At 53.2% G+C, this 22,994-nt stretch overlaps 2 protein-coding genes across 9 annotated transcripts in view; both read right to left on the bottom strand.

Moving 5' to 3' along the window:
* Positions 1-194: 194 nt before the first annotated feature.
* MFSD6L (major facilitator superfamily domain containing 6 like) lies at positions 195-2,627 on the bottom strand. The gene has a single exon (XM_006217793.4). It carries the CDS (start codon positions 2,160-2,162, stop codon positions 390-392), a length of 1,773 nt encoding a protein of 590 aa, XP_006217855.2. The 5' UTR covers positions 2,163-2,627; the 3' UTR covers positions 195-389.
* A 1,480-nt stretch (positions 2,628-4,107) lies between these two features.
* The window catches only part of PIK3R6 (phosphoinositide-3-kinase regulatory subunit 6), a 51,289-nt gene continuing 32,402 nt past the window's right edge, over positions 4,108-22,994 (bottom strand). For 4 of the 8 annotated variants that reach the window (XM_072940637.1, XM_072940642.1, XM_072940639.1 and 1 more), the window contains 11 exons: positions 21,650-21,753; positions 20,119-20,542; positions 19,669-19,747; positions 18,880-19,002; positions 15,198-15,308; positions 12,644-12,734; positions 12,270-12,340; positions 11,739-11,829; positions 9,427-9,542; positions 5,372-5,484; positions 4,109-4,807 (listed from right to left, as the gene is read on the bottom strand). In XM_072940637.1, coding sequence (XP_072796738.1) covers positions 4,660-4,807; positions 5,372-5,484; positions 9,427-9,542; positions 11,739-11,829; positions 12,270-12,340; positions 12,644-12,734; positions 15,198-15,308; positions 18,880-19,002; positions 19,669-19,747; positions 20,119-20,542; positions 21,650-21,753 — 1,471 coding nt within the window. In that variant the 3' untranslated portion in view covers positions 4,109-4,659. Of the gene's footprint in view, positions 4,808-5,371; positions 5,485-9,426; positions 9,543-11,738; positions 11,830-12,269; positions 12,341-12,643; positions 12,735-15,197; positions 15,309-18,879; positions 19,003-19,668; positions 19,748-20,118; positions 20,543-21,649; positions 21,754-22,994 lie in introns of all 8 variants that reach the window. The other 4 variants (XM_072940641.1, XM_072940643.1, XM_072940640.1 and 1 more) reach the window with 3 other exon arrangements.

The following is a 22,994-nucleotide window of genomic DNA, read 5'->3' as shown; positions in this document are numbered from 1 at the left end:
TGAGTCCTGCAGGTCCCATTGCCTTCCCGGCTCAGTCAGTTTCATGTAAGCACTTCAGCCGTGGCTGAAATCAACAGCACACGCAAAGCCCTTGCCGACCTCACATCCCAAAATAGAGAGACTATAAGGGGAACTTTTTTCTTTTTTAGCAAATGTTTTCTTGCTCTGTTATTTATAAAGGATTGAACAGCAAAGAGTGACATCTCCTTTTACTACAAAGGTAAAGAAGATCATGCAATGAGAAGATCCCGTGGGGCTGCGGCACAGACGTGCTTCTCTCCCACAAGGCTCCTGGCAGCCCTGGTGGGAATCGTAGGTTTTGCCCTCCGTGGACTGAGTCTGGTCCCTCCTTTTGGCTCTTTTCCAGATCAGTGCACCCTGACCGTCTCTCAGCCCCTCCAGTCTGAATGTTCGTCCTTCATGGCCTTCACGAGCCAGTCCCGCTCGCTTCCCTCCTCAGAGTCACTCGTGTCACTTGCCTCCATGGCCAGCAGCTTGGTGTAGTTGACCTTCCGCTCCTGGGGCAGTCTGGGCTGGATGGACAGGAACAAGGCCAGCCAGAGCAACAGGACCACGCAGCAGGCCTGGTAGAGCACAGGCAGGCTGAAGCGCATCACCACGAAGCCCCCCACGAAGCTGCCCAGGCTGGCCCCGACCCCGTAAAACTGGCCTCGGAACATGGAGCTCAGAGGTCTCTCCGTTCCGGGAGTGGCCAGGTCCTCCGTGGAGGCCCCGACTGCCCACCACAGAGCCCCGTGGCTGACGGCGCTCAGGATCTGTGCAGGCAGGACGGACCACCAGCTCCAGAGGAAAGAGTAATAGAGCAGCTGCCCCGCGAGGCAGCCCAGCCCCAGTCCCACCGTGCCCACCCTGGACAGCTTCCTAAGCAATGGACTTCTGAACGGATGAAGCAGAATTTCCCCCAGCAAGCCCAGGGCCACCGAGAAACCCATGACCAGCTCACTGCTCCCGTGGTCTTTCATGTGCCAGAACAGGAAGTCCTGCACCGTGCTGGTGGCGGCTCCTATCAAGAAGATGGTGAGGCCAAGGACGATGAGGCGGGGATTGCCGCCTACAAGAGACAGGGCTTTGACCATTTTGTAGCTGGGCTCCCGCCGCCTGCAGATGGGGACGGGAAATGCAATGCTCACCAGCAAAGCCAGGGTGCTGATCAGTGAGTAGCCATAGAAATACACCACACCCCGGGGCCCACTTGTCGTCAGGAAGCAGTCCAGCTGCCCCACTAAGGCTGCGATGCCACACACACCTGCCGACATGCCCAGCAGCCTCCAGATCCACAGGCTTCTGTAGCGGTCAGTGGCGTCCACAAAATCCAGGTATTCATAAAGGCTGTCGTCTGCCACCTGCTCCAGAGGGGCTGCCAGCAGCTCCCAGAACACCATGAAGCCCAGAGAGAGGATGAAAGTCCACCGCAACCCTTCCAAGGAGAGGTCAAGGGCCCAGGAGTTCCTCTTGGCTGCGGACAGGCTGGCTGGACTTGCCACTGCTGTACCCCCAGCAAGCAAAGGGAGGGAAGTACCGACCACCCTGAGAGCACCTTCCCAGGGAGTGTCTTTCACCCCGGAAGTGACAGGATGGAGGACTCGGGATGTGGTCCTGGCTCCTTCAGTGGAGCCCGCAAAGTAGTCCGGCCGATGACTGAAAGGTTCTTGGCTGCCTTCCCCAGGTCCTTCTCTGAAGCCATCGGTTCCAGAGACCCCAGGACTCCCCTCGGCTAGGAGGCTGCGGGCCCCCGCTGGGTGGTTCGAGGCTGGCGACGGGGCCGCGGTGACGTTCACAGTTAGGGTGACCCCCGGGGGTAGGACCGTGGCGTGACTTCCGTTACAGGAGCGGTCTCTGTCCAGGGGCGGCACCAGGACCATCAACAGGCTGGCTCCCACCGAGCAGAGCAGCGAGCCGATCAGAAGCACCCTCCGCTTCTGGTAGCTCTTGGCCAGGAAGGCACAGACGGGAGCCCAGACGGCTGCGATCAGGTGCTTGGCTCCCATTAGGATGCCCACCCAGGGCGCGGCCAACCCCAGCTGCCTCAGGTAGAGGGTGAGGAACGGGGCCACGCAGGCGTCCCGGGCCCCACACACCAGGTGGAAGAGCTTGGCCACCCCCAGCGCCCTGCTGATGTCCCACTGGGGGTTGGCGCTCATGGCGGCCCGGCTCCGTCAGACCCGGGCGGGCAGAGGGCGCGGCGGGGCGCGGGGCGCGGGGCGGGCGCGGCGTCATGCCCCGGGGACGGAGGCTCCGGGCGGGGAGCGAGCCGCACCGCGCCTCCAGCCTCCGGCGGCGCCGCGGTCACCAGGTCAACGGCCGCTCCCGCCCCCACGTCCGGCCACCGGCCCGGAAGTGGCCCCGCCCGCAGGAGGCCGCACCTAGGGGGCGGGGCCGGCGCATCTGCGGGCCGCACCTGCCACGTCCCGTGGCCCCCGCGCCCGGGGCAGGACCCGCCCTCGGCCGCCGCGCCTGCCGGACGTGCGCAGAATGCGCTCCGAGCCACCCTCCAGGGCCCCGGGTCGCACACGAATCTGAGTTAGATCCCTGAACTGCTTCAGGCAAGTAACAGGAGTGGAGGGAGAGTGAGAATGGAATTCATGGTATGAACCTCCCCCCACCACCACTCACAGGCCCCCTGATCTAGGACCACACTGTTGATTGTCTCCATCAGAATCAAAGGGCCTAGAACTGTTTGATGGATGTGAGACAGGATGGAAGGGAGCAGGACACAGCCATTCAAGGAATGAAGGCAATTTAACACCAAAATGGTGGAAGATTCAGCTCCCAGTTGGCCTTGAGGATTAAGTTGGCAGGAAGTTTGACTTCTAGTAGACCTTGAGCTTCATTACATGCTCATTGTAACAGCATGATAACATGCCTGCAGGCGCCATGACAGTCCCAAGGGTAACGGCAAACGGCCAAAGAATGAGCAGCGGCCCAATTCCCGGGACTCCTAGCCCCTTCCCCGGGGCAGTTGGAATGGTCCCACCGTAGGTGTGTGAAGCTGCCGAGCCCATAAAAACTGGCAACACCACACCTAGCGGCCCTTTCACACTCCCTTCTCTTTGGAGACGGCCCACACTCTGTCTGTGGAGTGCGTATCTATTTTTACTTTAACCTGAACACCCAGTTCCCACACCTCTTTCCTTGCCTTTCTCTTGCCTTACACTCTATGCAGTATCTCTCTAATAAATCTACCTTTACTCAACTGTGGCTCGCACTTGAAATCTTTCCCGCATGAAGCCAAGGACCCACACTTGGCGGGGCACGTGCCAGGGGCTCAACCGAGACCTGGGACACGGCCCTCCTCATGCCCCACATCCGTCTTCCTGCATCAGATGCAAGTAGGCGACACAATTTTATTCAGGGGAGATGATCCCCAGGGAGGGCCTGACAGCTGCGGGTGGTCCTGGGCGGCACCGTCCACATCTGGGCTTCAGGCCCTGTGGTCCCTGCTACCGCTCACAGCTGCATCTCTTCCCTCTCACTGAGAGACCCCTTGGGCTTGTTTGTTTTAAGGACCCGGAGAAACCTGACCTGCTTCCCATGTCCATGGGAGCTCAGGACTCTCTTCAAGGCTGGCTCTTGGGCTCATCAGCCTAACCCCCCTCACCCTGCCTGGCAGCCCCCCCACCCCCCACCCAGGCATTGAGAATGTGCTCTGAAACCAGCCCCCACTCCTGGGGCAATGAGGCCACAAGCGAAGGGCCTCCCTCTCTACTCTTGGGTCCCAAACTTGGAAGGGACTCTTCCATCCCACGGCCACCATCCCCTGGGACTGCCCAGGTGATAGGAACGGCCTTACATCTGGATCTAAGTTTCTGAACTCAAAAGCCAAGAATTTTGGTGTCTTTAATCTTTGAAACTAGCCGGCATGCCTACCTCCATTTTGGGACAGCGCAGGTCAGGAGCCCCTCAGTTAATGTGAAGGAGGAGAGGGCCGTGCAGGTAGACAGAACATACCAGTGAACACTTCACGAAGCTTTCTTACCTGGCCGAAGTCATTAGGTTTGACTAAGTACTGCCCCCGATCTCTATTAAAACACAAGCATTGCTGGGTATCAGGTGAAAGCAGAAACACTTTAGTGTTTGTTTGTTTGTTTGTTTATTTATTTATTTATTTATTTATTTATATATTTATTGAATCTGACATCTTCCTCACCACTTGGAGAGACGCCCGCCTGGGAGTGGGCAAGGTGAGCAGTGGCCTGAGACAGGGATGGGAACAGACTGGGAGGTGGGAGGCGTAGCAGCCTCTGCCTGCTTCCTGTTTTCCCCAGGCCGCAGGGCCCAGGGCCAGGACAGCAGCTCTCACCTTGGTTTTAAGGGCCAAGTGGGGAACTTGGGTGGGAGAAGACAGTGGAGAGGCGGGAACTGGAAATCCACGGAGCACACACGGGTCCCAGGGCTTTGCGTGTGCAGTTTGGCTAGGGCCTCCTGGGGCCTTCGTGTGGGCCCTGTTCCATCACACCCCCACAGCCAGCTCTCTGTGCTCTGGGCACTTGCTGGCTTCTAGAAGTGGCTCAAAGCCTCCCACGGGAGCTGGGCCTTGCTCTGGATGTTGGTGTGGGTGTTTGGGGGTGAGTTGGGTAGTGTATCCTTCCTCATGGATCCACTGCTCTTGGACTCAGCGATTCTGTGGCCCTTTTGGGCTCACTGGATAATGCCAGAGAATGTGTTGATGGGCATTAGAAGGGGCTTGGCCTTGGCTTTGGTCCTTTCCATCTCCTGCCGATGTGAACTAAGCACCTTGGATTTCTGGGCCCCGGAACATGGCTCTAAGCAGGGAGCAACCTCGAATCTGTGGAAGGAGAGAGGCCAGCTCAGGAGACCCATCTCTGGGGTCAAATCTGCCTGGGCATTTTAAAGGTCGCCCCTTAATTGCAGGGTATAGATGAGGGGGACCCACAGAGGGATGAGAAAGAGTCAAGACAAGAAAGAGCACCCTGAGCCTGGGGTGAACACAGGGAGAGGAGGACATGCCCGGATGGGTCACTCTGTGTGCCTGCCTGACCCAAATACACCTCCCTAGGGGAGCCCAGTAACTGGGACATGGCTGTCACAGAAGGTCAGCCTGTGTTGGCACAGAGGGCGGGCAGTGCCAGCACAGGGGGTTGGATCAGGAGGGCTACAGGCCAAGCATCTGTAGAGGGATCTTGGGAAACTTTAATCTCAGCTGCTGCCCAGGGTCAGCCATTCATTTGCTCTTCCTCCTGGATGTAAGTCAACACCTAAGTCCACGCCCATCAGGGACACTTGCCTGGCCACAGGATCTGCCCCGACAAGGCTTCCAGGCTAAAGGCAGGAGGTGGGAGGGGTTGGCTGCTGTGGAGCTTTGCCCAGTGGGCATGGAGCCCAGCCTTACCTGACCACATCCCTGAAAGTGCGCCGACCGTCCTTGTCCAGCGACAGTGTCAGCAGCCTCTGGTCCTGGCTCTGGATCTGGATGCTGGCCGTCCGGAAGGTGTTTGTCACTGTCTGCAACAGAGACAGTTTGTGTGAGCATCACCTTGGTGACAGATGGCCTGACCAACATCTCCTACCTGGGAATCTGGTGTGTTTCAGTCCAGCACACAGTGTCCCTGACTCTCCGGGAAGTGACTCTGAGCAGTGACAACCCTGCAGAAAGTGCTTCTAGGCTGCCCCTGCCCTTGGCTCTCCCGTCATTCCTGCAGTTCCTTTTCCAATTTGTTCATTTCTAACACAACCTGGAACGCTGTAGCTGGTGCCCGCCAGGTTCAAGTGACCCGAGTACCTCCTGTATGACAGGCGTGTTAATGTGTGGAATTTGGGGATCTTTCAGAAGTTTTCTAAGTCCTGACCCCAGTTCTCAGTGTTGGATTGCATCCAAAATTATTTCCCTGGGGCAGAGACAGAGGGTCTGGAAAGTGGCCACTTACCCCCATGACTCAAACCAGGCCTCTATCTGTTTGTACCATGGAAGCATCTCGGGGCAAAAGGAATCCATCCTCTGCACCGGGAACCTGGGGGCAAAGCATTCCTGCCTTCCACACGCAGAGCCCTGCACGGAAAGCAGCCCCGAGGCAGCCCTCCCACCCCCAACCTGAAGGGGCTGCTCCTGGGAGACCCCTCCCCCGGACAGAGAATTTGGAACCGTCTGGGTTCCAGGTGGGGCTTTGAGGGCCTTTCTGGCCACTGGCCCACTGCCTGGACAGCAGCTTTGGGTGATTCACCAGCACAGAGCTCTCAAGTTCCTACAGCCTTAGACCCCATTTCATTCAAGAATTCTCGACCCTGGACTCACCCTTCTGAAACATAAGATTAGAGACTCTGCTTTTGTCTTTTTTTTTTCTTTTTTGGGGGGGTAGGTAATTAGGTTTTATTTATTTATGTATATTTTAGTGGAGGTACTGAGGATTGAACCCAGGACCTTGCACCTTCTAAGCACAAACTCTACCACTGAGCTATACCCTCCCCTCCAAAATTAGAGATTCCGATTTAAGTGGTCTGGAGGCCAGCACAGGCCCCGTGCAGTTTTCACACGCTCCCTACTGCAGGCAGTGCTGGTCCGCCTTCCCATTCCATTAGCAGAGGCGCAAGCAGAGGCTGAACCCAGGGGTCAGGCATGCCTGGGCATTTCTGCTCAACTTTTGTAGGGGGTTGGGTAGGCCAGCCCGAAGTCTCTGGGTAGAAGGTACAAGAATCTTCCCAGTGTTGGGGGGCGGATGTCAAAGCACAGACTCTGCACCCAGACCACCCACATTCTCATCCTGACTCTGCCATTTACTCGCTGTGTGACCTTGGATGTAATTCTTGATCTCTCTGTGCTTTTGTTTCTCACCTATTTAGAAAAAGATAACAGCAATAATAGCAACTACCTTGCAGGTAGCGAGATGGTCCTGGGGTAAAAGGGAACTCACTGCAGTGATAAGCTTCGATTTTTAAAAAACCCACAACCAGGTTGTTTAAAGAGGTCATTAAAAATAGAAACCATTGTAGGGAACTGATTTTGAAAGAGGAAACACAGAAGGGTAAATAGGTCCACTCTGGAGCTTAAAGCTCGAATACGGAGCTTCCCCACAGTACACAGGCTGCCTCAGAAAAGTGGGCTCCTGCAGGGGTGGCGGCTGGACTAGAGGACCAGGAAACCCCTGGCGAGCCCCTGCTGGGGACCGCTCGCCACCCTGAGTGCGGGTGGAACGGGGAGGGCTGAGACAGGGCCTGCGCCCAGGGGCCGTGCAGTCCACTGACCTGCGGGGGCCACATCATCGACAGTGCGGCAAGCGCTCCCCTGGCTGTGTCCCCAGGGCTCTGCGGGAGCCCAGAGGTGGGGCCCCTGGCTCTCTGGGGAGTGGGGAGCAGGGTGGAGGATGTGGAGGGAAGGGTCTCCTGGGGAAGATGACATCATCTTGAAAGAGGAACAGGGGTTATGAAAGGAAGATGGGGAAGAGCAAGGAAGGAACGAGGCTTCAGGCCAAGCAAAGCGCATGAGCCAAGGCACCAAGGAAGGACTACCAGGACCCTATGGGGCCCTCCCGGGCAGACTCCGTCCCCCAGATAGCTCCTCTCTGCAGTACCCAGACATCAGTAACTGATGCACATTTCCTGAGCTGTTTTACAGATGCTAAAATCACCAGCTGATGGAAGAAATTAACTACCTGATGATCGTGAGCAGGCAGCCCCCCATACCTGCTGGCGCCTAAGGGTGGATAATGTTAACCCCTGAACGTTGACCTCACCATCAGCCAGAGGATTGTGCACGAGTGATCACCAACCTGGCGACTCCCCTCCCTCACATGCCCTTCAAAGATGCTCTCCTGAAGCCCTTCGGGGAGTTCGGGTGTTTTGACCACTAGCCGCCCTGGACTCCTTGCTGGGCGCCCTGCAGTAAACGTGGCACTTTCCTTCACCAGAGCCCGGTGTCAGTAGATCGGCTCCGCCATGCGCGGGTGAGAGGACCCAAAACTGGTTTGGTGGCACAAATCCCACGGTGCAAAGGGCGTGCAGGGCTGGCCGGGGTCGCAGTCGGAGAGGAGGAGGAGGAGCCAGGCTACATAACATGCACACGATAAAGTGCTTCTGCCCTTCTGCCCTGTAGAGCGGGAAACGGGCGAGCGGTGTCAAGCACAGAGTGACGTGTCGAGTTCTGTTTCAGAAAGCTCGCTCGGGCAGAGATGTGGAGGGCGGATTTGGGGAGCACTGGAGTGACATCAGGGAGACCAGCTGGGAGGCGACCGCATTGTCCAGGAAAAGGGGGTGGATGAAGGTCGGGCCCAAGGGTGGCCAATTTGTCCTGGTTTGCCTGGGACTCTCCTGGTTGCAGCACTGAGGGTCCCAGGTCCCAGGAAACCCCTCAGTCCCAGGCAAATTGGGACGGCTGGTCAACCTAGCCGGACCCGAGGGAGGATGGAGAGGAAGGGAGAGGAAGGGAGAGGTGTGAGAAGTGTCTGAGAGGGAAAAGCAGCAGACACAGGGAAGTGAGGCCGAGGAGGCATCCGAGGTGACTCCCAGGTTTCTGGGAAAGGTGAGTGGTTAATGGCGGACCATTGAATGAGAGATGGGACACGAGGGAGGAGGGGAAGAAATAAAAACAGCCACTAACACACACATAGCTGTGACTTGGCTGAGCATCTTCTGTACCTGTCACCACCATTTAATCCTCACAACTGGATGAGGCAGGTACCCTTATCATCCCCGCTTTCCAGATCATGAGAGTGAGGCACAGAGAGGGGCTGAGTGATGCAGGGATGGGGAGGAGGTGGGGGGTTACGAGTTTGCAGTGGCCCTGATCGGCATGGATGTAGGATATCGCAGAAGCACTCAGCCACCTGAGCATCTGATTGAGTCAGCGGCTTGATCTAAAGTGAGCGTCTCTGCTTGGTAGGTGATGGGAGGAGTTGTGGCTGCCAGAGAACACAGTTCAGGTGTGATCCTGGGTCCAAAGCCCAGCTGAGTAGGGCAGTGAAGTCCAGAGAGGCCAGGAGGGAGGGAGAAAGTGGGCGGGTCGTATGTCCATATCCATAAGGGACTCTCTATCTCTGAGGACCAGTTAGGGCTAAGGCAGAGGGCAAAGGGCAGTGACAAGGCCATGAGGTTGGAAGAGCTGGTTCGATTTGGTCAAAGGCTGGCCCACTGCTGTGCTGGAGTCTGGCTGTTGTGCGCAGCGGGTGCTGAATGCGGGCGCGTCTTGCAGTCCTTGGGTATGTCTTAGGTCCTCAGAGGGCCACCAGGTGGAGGGCAGGGCCTTCACTCTCACACGGCCTTACTTGTGCCAGTCGGTGCTCAGTATTTTAAACAGACTGATCAGAAAGCAGGGGCTTCCCAATAGGAAAACCCACTTCAATAGCAAAGGCTCAGAAAGGCTCAGACTTCATCACCCCTTCTCTCAACACCGTCTCTCCGGGCTCCCCACCCTCCCCAGTTTGAATATCCCCAGTTCCCCTCCTGCCCAGCACTTACAGAGAAGGACCTTCCTGCCAAGTTGGAGGTCTTGACAACCTCCGTCACACTGACATTCAGGCACCTGTGGTCCGTAACGGGAGCAGCAGCTGGGGGGCAGTAGGTGGGCCCTGAAACTGGAAGAATGAGATGCTGTGAGGGGGCCTCCAGGGGAGGAGGGGAGCTGGAGATTCTATGTCTTAAGAAGACCTCCATGACCCCATCTTGACCGCCACCCCCTTCCCACACCCTGCTCGGCCCCCACGTCCTGACCCCCACCTTAGTCCTGGCTGAGTTTCAGTTCCCTCCTGGTCATCCATCTCCCTCCTCCAGGGATTCCACAGCCTTCCTCTATCCTGAGGCATCATGGCCATCACCAACCCAAATCATTTTCTTCACCTCCTCTGCACCCCTTTTTAATGGGAACAAGTTCTTCTGCAACTACTGGGCATGCTCAGACAGCAGGATGGCAGAAGAGCCCAGGATGTGGTATAAGGCAGAGGCTCCAGTGGGTGTCAGAGGGCACTTGTCCCAACAGGTTGAGAGCACTTCCTTGACTTTCCTAATACCGCATTATGTGTCAGGAGTCAATATTGTGTGGCTGCCGCAGGGCCTTCCCCCTCCTTGCTGACTAAGGAGGGCTCTGAGATAGCCAAGAACAATTCTGGAAAGATTTGGTGATGGGAAATTTGGAGGAGTTAGAGTAGGGATGGGTAGGGTGGGAGTTTTGTAAAGGACATAGAAAAAATAAAATTTAAACAGTAAGAGTTAACATTGTAGTTTACTATATCCCATAAATTAGTATCTTATCTCCATTTTAGAAATGAAAAAAACAGGTGGAGAAGTCACAAGTAACTTGCCCGAGGTCACCCAGACGGTAGAGTGGCACAGCTGGGCTTGAAAGCCTGCCTATCCGGTTTTAGGATCTGTGCTCTGTGACCACCTCTCTTTAAAGAGCTATTGCCAAAGTCACACGTCTCCTTCATGGTGTCACAGACCTACAAGTAAGGAAAACTGCACTGTGACAGTTTCAATGTCCTCCACAAATTCAGCTTGCCTGGAAGCCATTTTATCAGAAGGTAATCAAATCAATAATTATGTCTTGAGTTTCTCCTTTTTGCTGGAAGCCAAGAAAATTGAGAAGCAAAGATGCTCACAGAAGAACACAAATGCTTTATGCACAGAGAGGTGTCCTAATTGGATTTTCGCAAAGCCACAGATTTTTAGGGTCAGGGTAATTACTCATAGTTGCCTGGGAGAGGGGGGATCAGAGACGGCTCCCTCCTAGGCACTCTAGCTCGGTCATGTTGTTTCTTCTGCAATATTCTAGATTCCTTCATTCTTTTAAACAAAATCTGGGGCGTCAAGGAGCACTTCGTTTAGTCAGCAAATGTTTTATTGGGTATCTACTATGTGCCAAGACACCAGCTAGACATGGAGGGTGGAAACTTCCTTGTTTGCTCTGAAGTGACTTTTTACAAGCACCTGTGGGTGACATCCCTGAAGTCTGGTCTGCTGAGACTGGGCAGCTGAAGGGGCGGTGATGAGGGACACCGGCTCTCGCACGGGACTTCCTGGGTTTGAATCCCGGCTCTGACTCTTCCTTGGGGATGTGACTTTGGGTAAGTTACTTTCTTTGCTTCCGTTTCCTCTCCAGTACAAAGTGGCTAATGCTAACACTGTCTATCTCACTGATAAGCTGATATGCTTAGAAGAGTTAATATGTTGGACATAGAACAGCGCCTGGCTTCTGATGAACGTGGGCAATGGTTAGTAATTCTCATTGCCAACCTCTCCATTACTCCAGAAGATTGGGGAGCTAACAAGAGGGCTCATATTTATAATTTACTAGATGCACATAAATCAGTATCTTATCTCTGAGACAATGATCTTAATTGAACATACGTGTAATTAGGTAACTGGCCAGAATCAGATACTTTGGACTAGTGGTGCCCTTTGTGAACTGGAGAGTACCTGCCCCATGGAATGACATTCAAAATTATGAATTTCCAAAAACCACCCCCCAAAAGACCCAACTACCCCCAACTAGCTCTGCAGGCTGGATGCAGATGCTCGAGGCCAAGTCCAACCCCTCGTCTGCGTGGCCCCTGCACTTTCCAGCTTGGGCTCATCCAGCTGCAGACATGCCACCCAGGCCCAGCAGGAGTGGGGGCTCAGCCAGGGTCTCTGATCCCAGGGATGGTGATGGTGGCGGGGAGGTACTCCCAGCCCCCCTCACCCATTTCCTGTCGCTCCGCCCTCACTCCTCTCCCGGCCCCAACTTCCTCCTTCTTGTCCTTCCTTCCCTCTGCTCTGCTCTCCCAGCTCCTCACCATCACTGTCACTGGCTGCAAGTGTCTTCAGGACCAGCCCAGTGGCCCGCAGGGAGACAGTGACCTCTCGGACTCGGTGGCTGAGCAGGGCCTGCGGAGGGGGGGATGTGGGGACAGATGCAGGTCCTCAGGACAAGGCGCACATCTCCATGTCAACTCTCTAGCTCACCGCCCCACCCCTGGCCCTGAGTCGCCATGGTGCCACTAGTGTCCAATGAGCCAGAGGATGGGGCTCAGAGCACTCCACCCTGGGAGCAGGTCAGCTTCCAGACCAAGGACTGTGCTCTGATGCATCTGGTCAGCTGGTGAGGAGGGTATTTTTGAGCCAGGGGATAGCGCCCCGTTCCTTCAATCCTTGTCTCTGTGTAAGGCCAGTTGTAACCCGCCCATCCCTGCAAAACTCTCCCAAGGCTGGGGAAAGGGCAGAAGGTTCCCCTGGCTCTGTTTGTCCCGCCCCCACAACATCCCTGACATCTGCCTCCCTGCAGCTGTAAGTCCGGACCAGCTCCTGGCCATGCCATGCCCACTGACCTTCTGGTAGCAGATGGAGAGCTCAGCCCCTGGACCCTCGGCCACGCCTCTCCTCCGGGGTGAAAAACCATCTGAGGGAAGTGAGACGAGGCTGAAGGTAGGAGGCCCCCATCCCATCCCCCTGGCTCCCCACCTCACCGAGGCTGTGGGAGAGTCACAGCATCTGTCCCTGGAGGGGAAGGCAGCACGTGGGGGTGGGGGTGGGGCCAGGCTACCCTTCAGTCTGGGTGAGCTTGGAGGGAGTCCAGGCACCCCAATATTCAGTAGAGGTGGGACAGGGGATCGTTAGGTGAGAGGTAGGAGAACTTTCTGGAAGAGGGACTTGGGGAAGCTGAGTCAGGGTGAGGTTTGGAAAACGGGGGACAGGCGCTCACCTCTGGGGATCTTGGAGTCTTGGATCTTCATTTTGAGCTCCGTGAGGAAGATGTCCTCTGCAGGGTCTTGGCTCGGGTCACTGAAGAAGATCTGGAGGGAGGCGGGGAGGGAGGAGGTTGGAGGAGGCCGACTCTGCCAGCCGCAGTTCCCCTGGGAACCCCAGGATGTGCACAGCTGGGAGCATCCGGAGAAGCAGGGTCCCCCACCTGCCGTGCCCTGGCTGGATTCTGAGCTGCATCCAACAATTACCTGGAGCTGACTCTGTCCACATCGACAGCAATGTAATATATTTCTAAAGAGTGGAAGAAATTTACTGAAACCCAAACTGCCTGTAGCCACTACTGTCTAATGGGGAGGGTAATAGAATCTCTTGTAGACACTGGTAGAGGAGGGCGAAAGGGTGAGGGCCAGAGAGGACAACCTGATGGTCCTTGACAAGCACAAGGAGGGAAGGGCTGGTGAGAGTCGGAGGGAATCTGGGGGCAGCAGTGGCTCCTGAGGGAAGAGGGGCAGAGAGGGAGGGGCGAGGTGTGGGTGGGGCCAGACGGAGGATGTGGGAACCACAGAGGGGTGGCCACGGGATTTCTGAGCACAGGGATGGGGAGAGGCCTTGATGTTCTGTTGACAGTAAACAATTTCCCAGATGCCAACATCACTAGTCAAGGCCCCTCCGTGCCCATGATGGGTCAAGACATAGTCTCATCCCAACTTGGGGGAAAACGGGACACTGTGCAGGCCACACCCTTTACCCTCCCATCCCTGCAAATACGAGCAACCCTGGTTTCTTGGAATCAAAGAATTACCCCTGGGGTGCCCCGTCAGAATTACTGCTGCTTCCTGACAGCATCCAATCCAGAGCAAAGTCCTGCTTTCTGGAACCACCCCCCAAATCACCTACCAGGGACCCAAATTCTACAGTAAGTTCCTCCTACCAGCCTCTTCCCAAGAAGCCTCAAGACCTCACGGTGTGCATGGCCCTCCCCAGAGCAAGTCCATGAACCCTGCTCCGCGCAGCTACGCTGTCTCCTGGGGGCCTTGGGTTGAAGGGCAGTGACAGGTGCCTGATCCTCCGTGTTACGTTATTTGCGTTGCTGAGATGTTCATGCTCTTTACCAGCCTGAGAGGGCTTTATTCTCTCCTCAGTGGCTTGTTTTGTGTTGTTTTGGTTTGTATTTTGGAAATTAAAGAAAGTACCTAAATCCCTCATTTAGGTCAAAACCAGGAAAGCGACAAAGAAGACCAGGAAGCAGAGGGAAGAATAAGAATTCAGGAAGGCAGGAAGCCGGAGGCAGGGTCGGCCAAGAGACCAGTCCCCAGGCGATCACAGAAATCTCAGGGGGTCTCCCCTACATCATGGAATGGGAGCCAAGCACATATTCATTAGATTTTTTACTAGATTTGGACCCCAAGTGAATTCCAGGATAACACAGCCACGTCCAAGTCTGTGCCGCAGAGGTGCCGTGGGGATGCACGTGGGTCAGGTCTTTGAGTGAACGGGAGGCGGGAGCAGGGCTCAAGAGTCCTTTTCATTGAGACAGACTGTGCCGGCCCCTCTGATAGGTACCGGACATACACGATCTCATTCAACCCCCGTAGCCACCCTAGGAGGTGGGTATCATTAGCTTCACCTTGGCGACCTGGAAACGGAGGCTCGGAGATGTTGAGTAACTTGCCTGTCTTGCTTGGAGAGGATACACAAGCAGCAAAGCTGGGGCTTTGACCCAGGCCCCACCACCGCCCTGGTGTCCTCCGTGTGCCCTCACCTTCCCCCAGCTTTCCATAGAGCTTTCGGTTCACTTGAATTCTCACAAAAACCTTGTGGTGAAGATGACTGTCTCCATTTTAAAGATGGGGAAAATGAATGTCAGACAGGTAAGGGGGCCGGTGACCACACAGCTAGCACGCGGAGGGACCAGGACGCAAAGCCATGAACTTCTTACCACCTCACGCTGCCTCTAACTCTACACCCACTGCACCCAGCCAGCCCCACGTTGACCCATTCTTCGATTCACACACACACACACACACACACACACACACACACACACACACACTTTACTGCGTCAACAGCACGAGATTCAAAGATGAGCACAGAATAGCCTCTTATCTCAAGGGACTCAGAGTCTTGTTGGGAAGGACACGCATCTGCAGGTAGATGACAAAGTGGCAGTGAGGTGCCAGAGCAACGCCCAGGGCATCACCAGGACACAGAGGAGAAGCAGCCAATCTGGTTGTGGGGTGAGGGGAACAGAGGTGAGGGCAGTTTTGCTGTAGGATGTGAGGGTTGGCAAGAGGGAGGGGGAGGATGTGTCGGGGGAGAGAATCTTTCCACACGAAGATCTGCTTCTGCGTGAACTTAAGGTTCTAGAAGTCAGTAACGATCAGACTCACTCAGAGAGTAAGAAGATAAAGTTAACAACCAAGAGCATCTGGGTCAGTTAATGACCTGCACCCTGGTCTCCTGTTTACCCAGAACCTGGGTATTTAGGGTGTGGGGTCCTGGGGTCCAGAAGGCTGCCATGGTATCCTTGGAGCCCTGGGTACGAAGCTTACCTTGACTGTGTAGATCTGGAAATAGATGGGTTGAGTGCCCATGCGAATGTAGTAGGTGATGACATCCAGGATGAAGGGGTCTATAGTCCGGGATGTGTTCAGGGAGAGAGGCTGTGAGGGAGAGAGACTGTCTTCAGCCACCTCCCTCCATGCCACTGTGGGAGCAGCCACTTCCTTAACAGAGAAGCCCCAATGCCCCCACATGCCCTGTGTGAGGCACTAACCCAGCTGGTCCTTCAGCACCGTCCACACCTTTCCTACCACCCGATTTCTACTTCTAATCTAAAGACTTCCATCCAGGTGTGGAGAAAGGAGAACCCTCCTACACTGTTGGTGAGAATGTAACTTGGTGCAGCCACTATGGAAAACAGTATGGAGATTCCTTAAAAAACTAAAATTAGAGTTACCACATGATCAAGCAATCCCACTCCTGGACATACACTAGGAGAAAAGATACATGCACCCCAATGTTCACAGCAGCACTATTTACAATAGCCAAGACATGGGCACAACCTAAATGTCCATGGACAGATGACTAGATAAAGAAGCTGTGGTATATTTATACAGTGGAATACTACTCAGCCATAAAGAATGAAATAATGCCATTTGCAGCAATGTGGATGGACCTGGAGATTGTCATAGGTCATAAGTGAAGTAAGCCAGAAAAAGAAAGAAAAATACCATATGATATCACTTATATGTGGAATCTAAAAGAATGACACAAATGAACTTATTTATAAAACAGAGACTCACAGACATAGAAAACAAACTTATGGTTACCAGAGGGGAAAGAGGGGAGAGGCATAAATTAGGAGTGTGGAATTAGCAGATACAAACTACTATATATAAAATAGATGAACAACAAGGTACTACTGTATAGTACAGGGAAATATATTCAATAGCTTGTAAGAACCTCTAATGAAAAAGAATATATATATATATATATAAAATAAAATCATTATTCTCTACATCAGAAACTAATACATTTAAAATCAGCTAAACTTTAATAATAATAATAATAATAATAATAATAATAATAATAATAATAATAATAAAAAAAGACACCCGTCCAAATCTCCATCTCAGGGGCTCTGATTCATTTCAGTTGCACACAGACATACCAGGCACCTCTGTGTATAAGGCACGGTGCTGGGTGCCTGTGGTAGACAAGATACTTAGAGTATAAGTAATGATGAGAGAGTCTGGATTGGGTTCCTGGTTTGGATGAGCTACTCACTAGCCAGGTAAGCTTGGGCATGAGAGCTTGAACCAGAAGATCTGGTATCTCTTTGAGTTCTTGTGGCATCTGAATATGTTAATACTAACTAACATTTCAATATCATTGGGATATGACATAGAAATGCCATCTCCCATAAGCCTTCTCCAACCCCGTATGATGATAAAACATAATCATTCTGTTTTTTAGGTAAAGACAAGTTCTATACAGAGCCTGATAATATCAGAGTAGGAAAGAAGCTCAGGGTATTTCACCCATATTCGATCTTATTATATCTCTCCTCATTTTCACATCTGGTCTATTAAAATATTGTTCCCTTCAAAAAGGTCATGCTGAGGAACTACGAACTTATTCTAACACTGCTGTCATTGTTCACACAACTTCCAGTTTCTTCATGTGGAAACAGCTTTTGGAATAAGCATAACAGCCACACAAGTTCTTAATTTTAAGGGAAAGAGAGCAGGGAAAAAAAATTAAAATCCTACAAGTGTCTTGATAGGGAAAAAAAGCTACCAACAGAGAAGCATAAGTGAGACCTGCACCGGCTGTTCTTCCTGTAATATCCTCCAGGTTTGGAGGAAAAGGTATTTTAATACCCAGCTAAACAGTCTCTCGTGTAAAGGCAGAGACATTTTCAGATAAGCAGTCATTCAGAAAACATGGCTCCCTCCTGCATCTTTATTAGAATGCCAGATATAAGAGGACACCCTAACCAATCAGGCAACGAAGCACAATGTGGCCAGTTAAAAAATAAACATAGATTATATTGTAGAGCACAGGAAACTATATTCAGTATCTTGTAGCAACTTATGGTGAAAAAGAATATGAAAACAAATACATGTATGTTCCTGTATGACTGAAGCACTGTGCTGCACACCAGAAATTGACACAACCTTGTAAACTGGCTATACTTCAATGAAAATATACTAACAAAGTAAACATATAAAAATCAATAGCTTCCTTTTACACTAGCAGCACTGCTACCCTAGTATAATGGGAGAAGGATAACAGCCACAACTACAAGAAAAAACCATCAGACACAAGAAAATAAATTTATCAAGAAATGGGTAAAAGCTATGTGAGGAAGACTCTACAGCTATACTGAGGGAGAAACAAGGAGACTTTAAAAAATGAAGCGTCACACCATGCTCCCAGAGAGGGCACCTAATATGCTAAAGATGTTAATTCTCCAAATTTCAATAGAATTTAACTTAAAATGTAATTTAATTTAAAACTTCATTTAATCTAAAAATAAAATTTGACAATGGGATTTTAAAATGTATCTGGAAAGATAAACAAGCGTAGTCTGAAAAGTTTTGAAAAAAGAAGCATAATGGGGTAGATAGAACGTGCCAGATATGAAAATATAAAAGTGCTAATTTATACAGAAATGAATAGATCGGTGAGAAAGAATAGGTTTCCAGAAGTAAACACAAGCATATGTAAGAACTTAGTAAGTGATGAAAGATTTCAAATTGACAGGGCAAGATGGTTTTTGCAATAGCTTTAGGACAACTGGCTAAACACTTGGAAAAAATAAAATTACATACTGGAATTATAATTGCAGATAGGTTATTTAAATGTAAACATTGGAACAATAGTAGTGTTAAGAGTAAATTATCAGTGAATTATTTATTTAATCTTAGCATGGAGAATGCCCTTCAAAGCATGACTCTAAAGGCAGAAACCATAACGGATAAAAGTGCCGTGTATGACTAAGTAAAAATATTAAAATTCTGTAAGTCAAAAAACCACTACTGACAAAATTGACAGGCAAATAAAACAGTGGGGAAAAAATGTCTGCAGCACCAGGACAGCAGAAAGAGTAAAACTCTCTTCAGATAGGAAGGTCTTTCAGATCAGTAAAAGATGAACTTTCCCTGCTCACCACGGACGGGGTTGGGGGACGAGGTTTGTGGTTAAGAAAACAGCTCTGGAATCAAGCTGCCTGATCCCAGGTGGGGCTCTACCACTCATTCTGTTTCTTTGGGCACATTACCTCATCTCTTTGTGCTTCAGTTGCTTGCTCTGTAAAATGGGGATGTGGCAACAATGACACCGGCCAACAGACAAGAGTACCTGCTTGGTAGGCCTGCCAAGTGGAAGTGCTCAGAACAGAGCCTGGCACGCGGCAGTGCTCAGGAAGCACTAACTGTTACAGTGGAAAAGAAACTAGCACAGGAAACTCACAGAAGAAGGGATTCAATTGGCCTAGGCCCTGAAGAAAGAATGTGTACTTCTCCTTAGTGGTACCACAAAATAGGTAGGTGCCTGGTAGGTGCTCCAAATGAATTCCAGCCACCACTAGCTGGTCAGCGCTCCTCTATTGTACCCCTTCTGCCTCATCCCTTGTGGGGTCCCCCTGGCTGACTCTTGAGGTCAAGGGTCAAGAAAACACCCGCCCACCACCACCTCCCTCCTGCCCGCCTACTCTTGCTGCCTTACCATCTCTGCCAGCTTGTGGATGGCAGGGCACAGGGTGTTGATAGTGTTCTCATACCACGGGTCTGCACGGCCCAGGAACGTGGCCAGCTCTCCAAGCTCCAAATGCCTGGATGCTGCAGGCTTCTGGGGACAAAGGCATGGGGCAGACCTGTCAAGCCCTCTCGAGCACTCTTCCTGCTCGGAGGGTCCTCAGGTACCAGTCCTAGGCAAACTAGCTTTGGAAATGTGGCCAAATCACTCAGCCTCCTGGGGTCTGGATTTCTGCACCCCATGAAGACTTGTTTTACATCTCCAATGAAGCCAGAACACCCATCACTGAGGACTCTTGCCAGGGACACTGAAACTGATCCTCAGCCTTAAAAGGGAAGAGACAAGTATTGCTTTGAATTTCACGCTTCCCAGTAAGAAGCAGAATGGGCAACAGAAATGAAAAACTGCCAGTGTGGGTTCATCCCCCAGTGGAAGGGTGGGGTGTGTGTGTGTGTGTCCCCTATTGAGGAACATTAATTTCATTAGAAAAGCAAAACAAAACCAGCCAAGGGTAGGCAGTGAGAGAACATCTCTCTGGCCATATTCAGCCCCCATGGCCCACGTCTGTGGCTTCTGGAACAGAAGTCCTCCAGGTCTCTCCCAGCTCCGCATCCCAAGGAAGGGTGATCCCAGTTCCCGGAGCCAGGGGATGCGAGGCTGCAGTGGGTCCCTGCCCAGCCCCTAACCCAGACCCGCTCCCGACACCCCCCCCACCCCCCACTTTCCCTCCCTCCCTCCCTCTCTCCCTGATCCAGCCACCTCAGGCGCCAGCACGGGGATGTAGTAGAGCTGCAGGCTGAGTCTGGGGGTGAGGCAAAACTTCTGGGTCTCTCGTTTCCTGGCAAGGGGCAGTAGAGTACAGGGGTGAGGGCAGGAGTTTGGGCTTCAAACAGACTCGGTTCCACATCCTGGCTCTGCTATATATTATCTGTTGACTCTGGCCAATTGAACTAATCTCTCTGAGCCTCAGTTTTCTCATCTATAGAACGGGTGCCGTAAAGCAGGGAGCGCCGTTCTCGGCCCTCAGCAGTGTTCGGTGGTGGCCGGACGTGCGGGGCGGGGAGAGTACAGCGCATCAGCCTCCCGCATCTCACCCTGGCCTCTGCCTCCTGACCCTCCCGTGCCACTCAGCGATCCTGCACCAGCCCAGGCCAGGCCCACCTGTGTCCGACCAGCTCCAGCCCCCAGCCGCCCCGCTCGGAGCCCTACCTGATGGCGTAGTAGGCCCGGGCCAGGCGCCCCAGCATCCTGTCGTCCCCGAGCACCAGCACCCGGGCCGTGTGCAGCCGGGAGACACCAGGCAGCAGCTCCCCATCCCCGCTGGGCCTGCCGGTCCTCCGGTGCAGCCCCGGGGGCCCGTCCCAGCTGCTGGGCATCAGGATGTCCGGAGGCCACACCCGCTTCTTGACGCCCCCTTTGCGCTGCAGCCCGGCTCGCTCCATCTCAGGGCTTTCGGGTGAGGGCAGCTCGTCGGCCCCGGAAGGAAGGTCCCGCTCGATGCCGCTGTCGGTGGACAGTACGGACGCCCGGGCCGACTCCCGGTCTGGCGGGACGCCCTGCAGATCCAAAGCTTCCAAGTCTGCACTGAGGCGCAGCTGGGATCGCGGGCGCAGAAAAAGCACCAGTTCCTTCCCTGGTATGCAGAGACCAAGAGGATCATCAGGGCAGAGAGGGGATGCCAGGCCGGCAGGGCCTCGCCCTGGTGAGGCCAGTGGTTCTGTGTTTCTCACATACTGTTTAGCTGAACAGAAGCTGAACAGAACAAGATGCTCCGCAAAGGAACAGAGGTTCTGTGGCCAACAAAGCCTGAGAACCACACATTCCTGCCAGGAGTGAACGTCTTAAAGGCTCTGAGAAGTCCTGCAGCAAAGAAATCAGCTTAATGCAGTACCTCCTAACTCTAGAGCCCTCCTCTCCATATTGGCTCAGTAGCATCCTCCCCGTCTCCCACCCGCAGCTTCCCCTGAGACACAGATAACAGACCATCAGCTCCTGCAAAGTCCTCCAGGCATTTCCAATCAACCTGCATTTTATTTCCCATGAGGAAACTGAGGCCCGAGGGAGAACTGAGTCTGTCTAGGGTGACCCAGCACGTGAAGGACATGCGAGACTTGAACCCACTACACTAGTCCAGCCCTTCCCACTACACCCTGCACCTCTGTCTTCCCCCCTCCCTTGAGAAGAGCCAGGGGGACTGTGGGACAGAACACCCGTGTGGAGGGGAAGTGCAGGTGAGTGGGTCTCTCTCGAAAGCCCCCTCTAGCTCTGGGAACCCTAACTTTGTGCCTGTCTCCTTCTTGGGGACATGCATTGTCTGTTGGCATCATCATGGCATGTGGCACTTTCTAGACATATGTGGCCAGTGGCTAATGCACTGACCTCTTCTGGTGTAGAGAAAATGCATCCTCTTTCCAGATGCTGCAGAACAACTCAGGGAACATGGAGCACACACTCACAGATAAACACACAGACACACACAGAGACATACAAACTACAGATATACACACAGAGACAACAGACACACAGAGACAGAAACACACACAACAGATACACACACATATACACAGAGACATACGCAGACATAGACACTCACGAGACACGCGCAACAGATACACACACAGTTACACAGACACACACGATGCACAGAGACACACATACTCACACACACACACACACACACAACACCCCCTGATTATTTCCAGCCTGTTCGCCACCGAGTGGTCAAAGGCATGGCACTTACAGAGCTGGTCCTCATCCGTCCACAGGTGGAAGGTGATATGTGGGCTGGGCAGAGGGATGCTTGGCAGCTGGTCCTGGAGGGGGTCACCTGAAGGAAGGAGCAGGCTGTGGAGACCACGGAGGAGAGGATTGTGGGATTCTTCTCTGCTCCTGCATGGGGCCTAGAGGGGGGTGGCAGAGACCCTCTCCTCCCATGTCTGGCCTTGTTGAGTTCCCTTTCCCCTCGGCCACCATCAGCTCATCCGGGGCCTAACGCTGCTGGTCCCCTCTCTACCCAGAATGCCTAGCGGCTCCCTGGTTCCTGCCAACTGCCTAGCTCGGCCTTTAGGATCCTTCACAAACCAGCTCACAGCGTCTTTCCCAAACTTTTCTCCCGTTGTTGGTCCCTCCCCACTGTTTGGAGAAGTCCTGTCCACAGGCAGACCCAGGGGAAAGGCCTTTGTATTTCTCAGGGCCTCCTCCAGGACTTTGCACACAGTAGATGCTCAGTTAACATTAGCTCCCGTGGGTGATGCTGAAGAGTCACGGCCAACTACTAAGGGCAGCAGCAAGCCTGCGGTCCAGGGGGGAGACCAGGGCCGGCCGATCCCCTTTCTCCTTCCAGAGCCTTCCTGACACTCCAGCCCTGGTAGTCATTCCCTCCCAGGAACTGTTGGCTGCACTCTGGGCACACCTACTATGTAGCCTTAGGATTTAACGTCCACAAAACATGGCTCCCTCCTGAACGAGGCTGCAAGTTTCCTTAGGGGAGAGCAACCCACGGTCACAGAACACTTATCACTGTTCTCCTCACCTTGCCCACAGCGCCATCATCTCACTGGATCCCACCAGCAACCCTCGCTATCCTCACTTTACAGAGGAGGTGTCAGGGGCACAGAGAGGTTAAGTCACTGGCTGGAGGTCACACAGTAAGTGGAAGAGCCAGAATTTGAGCCTAGGCAGCCCAGCTTCAGAGTCCATGGATTTACCCACAACATGGTGCTCATAACCACTGTCCCATCCTCCCCTCCCGCAGCAGGTGGCTGGTCACTGAGACACACCAGGTAGGGGTGGGTATAGCTCAGTGGTAGAGTGCATGCTTAGCTTGCACAGAGTCCTGGGTTCCATCCCCAATACCTCCATTAAAACAAACAAACAAAAAACAAACAAAAGATGCACAGGGCAAGCCTGGGTAGGAGGCAGTTCCTGGATCTGGCTGGGATAGTGCAGGCAGCCCCGACTGGGTCTCGTCCTGCTCATGCAGAGTTACCACTGAGTTAGCAAGTGGTACCCAAGGAGAGCAAAGCCAGATTTGCCCCCGCGTTTGGCCCGGTTTTAGGGAAGCTTCAAGAATAGACATTTGCACA

This window comes from Vicugna pacos, chromosome 16 (genome assembly GCF_048564905.1).
Source record: "Vicugna pacos chromosome 16, VicPac4, whole genome shotgun sequence".
Lineage (NCBI taxonomy): Eukaryota > Metazoa > Chordata > Mammalia > Artiodactyla > Camelidae > Vicugna > Vicugna pacos.
This window is presented reverse-complemented; position numbering and strand designations above follow the sequence as displayed.